This window comes from Natator depressus, chromosome 3 (assembly GCF_965152275.1).
Source record: "Natator depressus isolate rNatDep1 chromosome 3, rNatDep2.hap1, whole genome shotgun sequence".
NCBI lineage: Eukaryota > Metazoa > Chordata > Testudines > Cheloniidae > Natator > Natator depressus.
In genome coordinates, this window is record NC_134236.1 from 11,139,608 (window position 1) to 11,149,030 (window position 9,423).

Genomic DNA, 9,423 nt, shown 5'->3' on the forward strand with positions numbered 1-9,423 from the left:
TCAGTGCAAGAAACTAAACAAAACAATGCTTTCTAAAGTGCATTATGCTTGATTCCTCAGCTGTGTGACGCAGACTCTGTGAGTTACTCATTGCAGGCTCTGTGGGGAAATATACATTCAGCTTTCTCTACTGTTCACTCACAATTCTGACAGATTTGTTTTTCTGCTTCCCCAGAGAGTACCCGTTTTCCGTGTTTGAAATGTTCTTGCCTAGGAAAGCACAGTTAAGATGCAGCATCCAGTTCCCAGTGAGAACTTGCCTTTTAGCCCTCCAGTATTCCAACATACATTGACTGAAGCAAAAGGCAATGATGGGACTTGCCCAGGACCTCACATTGAGTTAGCAGGTTAGCTAGGATTATCCTCCAGGATCCTCCTAATTCCCCTGTATTTAGATTTTAGAATTGGGAATTGGGATTCCTGAGTTCTAGTGCCAGGTCTGCCACTGACTTCTTCTGGGATCTCAGGCATGTTACTCTGTCTAACCTGACTCTGTGTCTTATTTTACCATCTGTAAAATGAGTTTAGTAGTAATATACCCATGCACATACAAAACTGCCAGTATGTGATTCAGCCTAATATCTTGTCTCTGACAGTAGCCAGGACAAGTTGCTTCAGAGGTAAGAGCTAGAAACCCTGCAGTGGGTAATTACGGCATAACTTTTCCCCAGGGAAAATTTCCTCCCAACCCCACTAGATAGATGTTGGCTCATGCCTGGAGCAGGAGGGGTTTGTATTCCTTCCAAAACTCTCTGTTCTATTTTGAACCTTTACTATTATAACTCTAGGGGTAAACAGTGAGGTGGCAAAATTTGCAGAGGGTACAAAATGGTAGTTAAGTCCAAAGCAGACTGCACAGAGTTACAAAGTGATCTCACAAAACTCGGTGATTGGGCAACAAAATGGCAGATGAAATTCAGTGTTGATGAATGCAAAGTAATGCACATTGGAAAACATAATCCCAACTATAAGTATAAAATGATGGGGTCTAAATTAACTGTTACCGCTCAGGAAAAAGATCTTGGAGTCATTGTGGCTAGTTCTCTGAAAACATCCACTCAGTATGCAGCAGCAGTGAAAATAGTGAACAGAATGTTGGGAATCATTAGGAAAGGGATAGATAATAAGACAGAAAATATCATATTGCATTTATATAAACCCATGGTACACCCATATCTTGAATACTGCATGAAGATGTGGTCGCCCCGTCTCAAAAAAGATATATTGGACTTAGAAAAGATACAGAAAAGGGGGGGGAAATGGTTAGGAGTATAGAACAGCTTCCATATGAGGAGAGATTAATAAGACCAGGACTTTTCAACCTGGAAAAGAGATGACTAAGGGGGGACATGATAGAGATCTATAAAATCATGACTGGTGTGGAGAAAGTAGATAAGGAAGTGTTATTTACTCTTTCTTATAACACAAGAACTAGGGGTCACCAAATGAAATTAATAGGCAGCAGGTTTAAAACAAGCAAAAGGAAGTATTTCTTCACACAACGCACAGTCAACCTATGGAACTCTTTGCCAGAGGATGTTGTGAAGGCCAGGACTATAACAGGGTTCAAAAAAGAGCTGAAGTTCATAGAGGATAGGTCCACCAATGGATGCAAAACCATGCTCCGAAATGTCCCTAGCCTCTGTTTGCCAGAAGCTGGGAATGGGCGACGGGATAAATCACTTGATGATTACCTGTTCTGTTCATTCCCTCTGAAGCATCTGGCTCGGGCCTCTGTCGGATGACAGGATACTGGGCTAGATGGACCATTGATCTGACCCAGTATGGCCGTTCTTATGTTCTTATCTTTCTAACGGGCCTGTCCTTTTATTGAATCCTGCTGAGACCTTGGCCTTAGTGCTGTCTTTGAAAAAGAATTTCCTTTTATCAGTTTTGTTGTCAGTGTTGTGAGGCTTAGTACATGTTTGTCTGGTAAGATAAGTGCTTGGCCATACATTGTTCTCAGGCTTGATTCTGCTGTCACACTTGTCTTATACTGGTGTAACTCCATTTGCCTCCACAAAGTTACTCCTGTGCTACACCAGTTTAAGGTCCTTATCCTGCACCATTAAAGTCAATTGGAGCTTTGCTATTGACTTCAATGAGCGTACAATAAAGCCCTGAATCAGAGGAGAATTGGGTCCAAAGTGTCAGCACTTGTCGATTTGCTTAGAAAAGAAAAATGTGATAGTTAAAACTGCATGGCAGCTTAATATTAAAAAGAAAAACTTTCAGCTTTTAGGAGCCTTTGAGGGATTTCACGTTCATTTTGGGGCTCAGTCCTGAAGAATTCCAAGTCTAATTTAAAATATCCACCCCTACACCCACCTCCCTGATCTGCGAACTGTGCACCATTGCCATTGGCCTGGGCTTTGGCAAATCTTCTTGTCCAGATGTACACAATTTGCCTTGAAATATCTTTCTGATCCTAATGGAATTATGTGCCTTGGGAGAAGAAACTCCAGAGGCTCTGTGAATGGAACCCAAATGTGGCTCTTAACTTTTTTTAGAGCGTGGTCTTCAAATCTCTGGGGGCCATCTCTGTATTTTCCACATTAGTCAAAGTAATTGTCTTGATGGCCATTTTATTTGCCACCGAACAATACCTCAGAGTTAACGGTGTTATCCAGAATAGTGCCACACCTGCAGGTATTTCCACCTTCAAGAGGTTTCCAAATGTATTTTCAGCCACCTTCAGATTTTTATATCAATAGAGAACAGTGACTTCTTTGGCGCAGGCTTCGAGGCTCAATCCTGAAAGGCGCAGTTCATTCACTGAGGTGCTGGGTGTCCATTGCTCCTATTGACTGCGTGTGGACTCTAGTCAAGTTTGGCACCTGTGAATTAAGACACTCTAAATCAGTGACCACTTTTTTACAAAACGGTGCCAGACTGTTTCAGTGTCTCAACTTCCCCTGCTGTAAAACGGGGATAATGATGCTTGATTACCTTGTGTAAAATGCTTTGAAATAGATACATTTTTGTCAGTTTGTTGAAAATCAGTGCTATCCTACAGTACTGCAACCCTAAAATTCCTCCTTTCCTGCAAGAACTTTCAACCCCTGTGGGGTGAATTTATTTGAACGACTGAACATTCTTATAGAGAGGCTGCTTTTCAGCAGGACAGATGGTACGTTAAGACACCAGAGGTGAAATCCAGGTCTCATTGAAGTCAGTAGCAAAATTCCTCTGGACTTCAGTGAGGCTAGGGTGAGAGCCTTGCGACACAACGGGACCCAACTACAGGGTTGGGTCAGGTGTGAAAACAACCTGGCACTCGCTCTCAGGATCAGATAGTCTCTGATCAGCTGGGCACAGCGGTGACTGTGACCAGCCAGCTGCTGCCACCAGAGGGCGCTGTGTGCACTGCAGAGTGAGCGTGCCGATGCGTCGTGGTGCCGCTCACTCCACAGCACGTGCAGCGGGGCGGGGCGGCAGCAGGAGCAAGGCAGCCAGCCATCGCCGCAACAACTCCACTGGCCGGAGGCGGATCGTCAACATGGGACGCATGAAGCCCCCACTACGCAGAGGCCAAGGATCGAGGCTCTCTCGGTGGCGCTGACACAGATTCAGGAGGAGCGGTCCCGGGGAACTGATGGACGGGTGCTGGGCTGGACCAGGGAACGGCCGGCCGGCCGGCCCAAGCTTGGGCAGTAATTAGCCTCAGAAGCAAGGTGGCGGAAACAAAGTAAAGAAAATGGTGTCCGGGATGGTGGCTAGACCTTGGCAACCCAACCCAACCCAAAGAGATTTGACTACAAGTGTCCGGTTTGGGTCAGGTCTGAGAACAAGCCGACATGCCAGGGCTCGGGTCGGCTTCAGATTGGCTGTGTTCTAGCTGGGTTCAGGTTGGACTTCGAAATTAGGCCCGAGCAGACTTCTAGCCAGGATTTCACCCCAGGACTGTAGCTCCACCTTAAGGAATTCATTCTCAATAGAACTAATCAGAGCTCGCGGGCATCTCTACGTGGTGCAACAGTGTGCACTAGGGGGATTTCTAAAGCACACTAATTTGTTGCATATAAATCAGTGTAGGGGAGGGTCCCAGAGCCCAGGCTCCAGCCCAAGACCAAACATCTACAGCCCCATAGTCCAAGCCCCATGAGTCAGCTGACATGGGCCAGTTGCGGGTGTGTATTTGCAGCATAGGCATACCCTAAGATTCATAGGTGCTCCTCCCTCCCCTCCTCAAAGCTTAATAAACAAGAACATCCATTCAAAATGTAACCAGTTAGAAGTAAGCTAAAACACGCACACTGCTCGGTGCACAGACACACTCTGATGCCTGAAGTGTCTGCTGCCCAAATAATATAAAAGCACAGATGAAGCAGGATGTCTTTCTAATCTACGTGGTAAAATCAAGGCTGTTCTGTAACTGTTGTACAAGTGACTGTAAAAGTCTAGGGCATCTCTTGAATAAGATTTCCTAATGTTGGTTTATCATCCGGTTTATTTCTCACACAGACGCAGACAAACCTCTAATGTAATTCTGTACCGTGTCTTGACAGGTATTGACAGAGAGTGGTTTTGACACAATCACAACAGAAATCCGTGAGGCTCCGGAGTTTTATTATGCTGAAGATTACCATCAACAGTATCTAAGCAAGAACCCCCGTGGCTATTGTGGACTTGGGGGCACTGGGGTATCCTGTCCTGTTGGTATTAAAAAATAATCTGTGCACACCCTACTGCACCAACATTGTATTATGCTTTTGCTAGAAACATAAAGTAAAGCAACTTGATGTGTTATTTGATGATTACTCCCTGGGAAATTCTTTGCCAAAAAACTAAAAATTCTTTGCACAATATTTTACAGTTCTGCAAAATTCTGCATATTTTAGTTGTCAAAAGAACACAATATAATCACGCCAGTTCCAATTATTTTGGTAATTTATTTCAACATACCTGTCAGCAAGTATGTCTGTAACAATACAGACAACAAAAAGATTCAGGAAATGTTTTTTGACAAATAGATTCCTTACTAGGCATATTAATAAAGAACTTGATGTATCTTTGTTGACAGTTATATTCTGGTTCAGTGAAATTATATATTTAATTTAAAAAGAGTCATTATACAAATGTATGTTACACAAATTATTGTAACCACCTGGCCAAAGCAGGCACTAGCATCCTTAGGGACAGTTTTGTGTCTGTCTGTCTGTCTGTCATGTCTTGTCCAAGTTCAAGCTTCTATGTGTATTGTAAGATTTTTGGGTCACAACACTGTAGCAGGAGGGGGTTAGTGAGCTAGCAGAGTTTAGTTGTAGAGTAGTGGGTGGTTAGCATGGGGAAGGGAGACCTAGGGTAGAATGTGGGTGTCAGGGCGAGTGTGTTTTTACGTACGGGGTGTGGGGGTTTGTGTTTGTGTGGGTTGGGTCATGTACATAGTTTGCCAGCCAACACCCCTTCATCTCCAGAGGTAGTATGCACGCCCCCACGCCAGGTACAGGCGGGAGCGCTGGGGGGATGTGGTGACAACTGGGAGCGAAGGAGGAGGGCAGGTTCAGGCTGGCAGGGAGTACAAGAGGGAGGGCAGCACCACTAGTGTCAGATGCATGTGGAGTGGAGTTTAAGTGAAAAGTGCTCATGTGCGTGTGAAGACAAACACACTCTACCCTCAGTCTCCCTTCCCCATGCTAACCACCCACTGTACTACAACTAAACTCCGCTAGTTCACTAACCCCCTCCCGCTACAGTAGTATGACCCAAAAACCTTACAATACACATAGAAGACGTTACGTGTGTACATAACTAATACATTCGACACTGGTGAGGCCTCATCTGGAGTACTGTGTCCAGTTTTGGGCCCCACACTACAAGAAGGATGTGGATAAATTGGAGAGAGTCCAGCGAAGGGCAACAAAAATGATTAGGGGTCTAGAGCACATGACTTATGAGGAGAGGCTGAGGGAGCTGGGATTGTTTAGTCTGCAGAAGAGAAGAATGAGGGGGGGATTTGATAGCTGCTTTCAACTACCTGAAAGGGGGTTCCAAAGAGGATGGCTCTAGACTGTTCTCAATGGTAGCAGATGACAGAACGAGGAGTAATGGTCTCAAGTTGCAATGGGGGAGGTTTAGATTGGATATTAGGAAAAACTTTTTCACTAAGAGGGTGGTGAAACACTGGAATGCGTTACCTAGGGAGGTGGTAGAATCTCCTTCCTTAGAGGTTTTTAAGGTCAGGCTTGACAAAGCCCTGGCTGGGATGATTTAACTGGGAATTGGTCCTGCTTCGAGCAGGGGGTTGGACTAGATGACCTTCTGGAGTCCCTTCCAACCCTGATATTCTATGATTCTATGATTCTATGATACATTTTAAACATGCAAAACTGGAAAAAGGAAGCATTTTGGTGGAAATCACAAATTCTGTGTGACAAAAATAAAATTGTGCGGAGAACATTAATTCTGCCCAAATTCTGCATTGCTCAGTGGCACAGAATTCCAACAGGAGTATGTGACGTTCCCCTCTGGTGTTATCTGGACCAGTGATCTGCTAGGCCTCTCCAATCCTTGACTCTGGGAGCCAGCCCTACCCTGCTCTGCTGTGAGAACCCCCACTCCCGGCCCATTCACACACAGCCTCTGGCATGTAAGCTGCTCCCAGCTACTTACAAGCGAATGACACTAGCCAATACCTCCGGTCCCAGACACCACCCTGGGAACCTCCGTCTTGCAGTGTCCAGTTATACCCGCTGGACGCTGCAAACTTATATAAGTTCATCAATTTAACAAAGAAATTGATATGTACCAGGCTTGTTCTCCCCAGGGGAGTCTCTGACACACTGTAACCAAATGCACTGCTTCAGGTAGAATAAACAAACAGGTTTATTAACTATAAAGGTAGATTTAAGTGATTATAAATCAAAGCATAACAGGTCAGATTTGGTCAAATGAAATAAAAGCAAAACGCATTCTAAGCTGATCTTAACACTTTCAATGTCCTTACAGACTTAGATGCTTCTCACCACAGACTGGCTACTCTTCAGCCAGGCTCTCCCCTTTGATCAGCTCTTCAGTCGTTTGATGGTGGTGGTGTCTGTAGATGTAGGTGGAAGAGAGAGAGAGCATGGCAAAATGTCTCTCCCTTTTATCATGTCCTTTCTTTCCGCTTGGTTTTGCCCCCACCCTCCCACCCTTTCAGAGTCAGATGAGCATTACCTCATCGCAGTCCCAAACTGACCAAAGGAAAGGGGTGACTCCCTCGAGGGTCTAACAGATTCTTTTGTTGCTGCCTAAGCCAGTGTCCATTGTTCCTGTGAGGCTGGGCTGGGTTTGTCCCATCCATGCCCTGATGAGGTGTGAACTGCCCCTCTGCTCTTGGAGAATTTTTGCATGGGCTTGCTTTAAGCCATGAGGATACATTTTCAGCCTCATAACTATATACATGAAATTATAAACCTCACTATAACATTACGGTAACAATTACCATAACATCATTATAACAACAATATTCAGTGCATCACGAGCCTTCCGAAGGCACCCAACAGGACAAACTTGGCATTGGATACCACACAGTCATTTTATAAAGATGAACATGGGGGTGCAGGGTGTTCCCCCAAGGTACAGAGCGTCACCGAGTATACTACACTAATGCAGCACTATTACACTGAAATTTGTGCACCAATGAAGGAACAGCATTTTGTACATTGAGTGTGTGGCGTTCCTTGATTTCACACTTGCCAAAGGTCAAAGTTGTTTCTGAAATTGCGCCTCATGCCATGGCTGGAAATGCAGTTGCCCAATTTGTGCACTTAAGTATACATGCAATCTTGCGGTTGTTAATTTCAGGAGAAAGATTTTCGGAAGTTTGGCCCAGTGTATTGTAATAGGAGTATAGAATCATAGAATAACAGAGTTGGAAGGGACCTCTGGAGGCCATCTAGTCCAACCCCCTGCCCAGAGCAGGACCAATCCCAACTAAATCATCCCAGCCAGGGCCAGAGTAAATAGGGGGTGTGCCTGGACTACCAGCTGCTTTTTGTAACTCATGTTAATGTTTGTTGTCTTGATCTGATGAACTTGATAGGCTTCAGCATGAAAATCCAGAGCTTTGATTTCTAGAAAGTATTCTAGGGGTTATTTTAACAATAGTAGCTGCGCTTTGATGTCTTTGATGGGGTGGGGAATTTAATCTCTCACAGTTCCACGTTCACAGCAATATACAATATTACCTGTAGTGCCCATTTCCTGAAACAATTTTAGTTAAAAAAAAAAAAAGTATAATGTAAGGGTTTTTTTTTTCCCTACTGGGCCAAAAAGTGTGTAAATACAAAAAGATTCCGCTTGGCTTCCTGCACTATGATAGAGCACATCACGGGTGTTTTGTGAACTGAAATATATGACAGGTTAGATCTGAAAAATGTCGCAAACATAATCAAAGACTGCAACGCGCTAATGAAAAAAACCTGGTGTTCCATCTGTGTTCTTGTGTATGCTTGAACAGTGGAGTAGATTTCAGGTTGGCTTTAAAAGCTAATGAATTGTAAAATAATTATTACTGACCTTTTTGATACCACAATAGCACCTAGGTGCCTGGAACCCTCTTGTGCTGTACAAATACATAGTAAGAGACAGTCCCCGCCCTGATGAGTTTGCCATCTAAATAGACAGGAGAGATCTAGGGTGGGAGAAAGAAGGGGATGGGGATTTAGGGCACAGAGAGAAGTGATTTGCCCAAGGTCCCACAGGGAGAGTCTGTGCCAGAACTGGAATCAGCACCCAGGAACTCCTTCCTCCTGGTTCTGTGCTCATCCCAGTCCAGTTTCAAAAGCAAGAGGAAATTTCTTTTGTTTGTCATCGCATTTATGCTGGGGCGGGGGCGTAAAAGAGACTGTTACTGGTATGATTGTAATGTGCAGCTCTTTCTGGAGATGCTCCCATATGCTCCAGCATCCCGCCTGGAATTTCCAGTTGCTATAGTAACAGAATGCATTTTGTTAAATATCACACCATTGAATTGTTTTGTTGTTCACTGTCAAGGAAACTGGCACTTTTCTCTGATTTTCTGGGCAGGGGTGAAATGGAAGCAAAGGGGAGAGGAAAATGAAAGTTCTGATTCTCCTTTCTGATTCTTTGTCTTTTACCCCAGTGTAACTCCATAAAGTCAGTGGAATTACTCCTGGTCTGCACCTGTGTGCAAGAGGAGAACCAGGTTCTGATTCTCTGATCCATGTCATGTTGAGATGCAAATTTCTTTACTGGAGGCAATGATTTCATTTTTGATCCTCAAGAGTAAAAAACAAAAACCATTTACATGATTGGAGCCTTGCTCATTGTTAGCCCGTGTCGTCAGACACTCTTAACACTGGTACCCCATCCTCCCTCCTTGCTTTCCTCCTACTCTTTTCACCCTGTTTCAAATTAGACTGTAATCTCTTTGGGGCTGGGACAATGTCTCCATAAGTGATTGTCCAACTCGGAGCA

The 9,423-nt window shown here is 44.4% G+C and overlaps 1 protein-coding gene across 2 annotated transcripts in view; it reads left to right on the plus strand.

The window, feature by feature from the left end:
- Positions 1-5,252, plus strand: part of MSRA (methionine sulfoxide reductase A) — a 444,569-nt gene extending 439,317 nt beyond the window's left edge. Inside the window, exon 6 of one of the 2 annotated variants that reach the window (XM_074947421.1) lies at positions 4,509-5,248. In XM_074947421.1, coding sequence (XP_074803522.1) covers positions 4,509-4,673 — 165 coding nt within the window. In that variant the 3' untranslated portion in view covers positions 4,674-5,248. Of the gene's footprint in view, positions 1-4,508 lie in introns of both variants that reach the window. The other variant, XM_074947420.1, reaches the window with a different exon arrangement.
- The last annotated feature ends 4,171 nt before the right edge of the window (positions 5,253-9,423 follow it).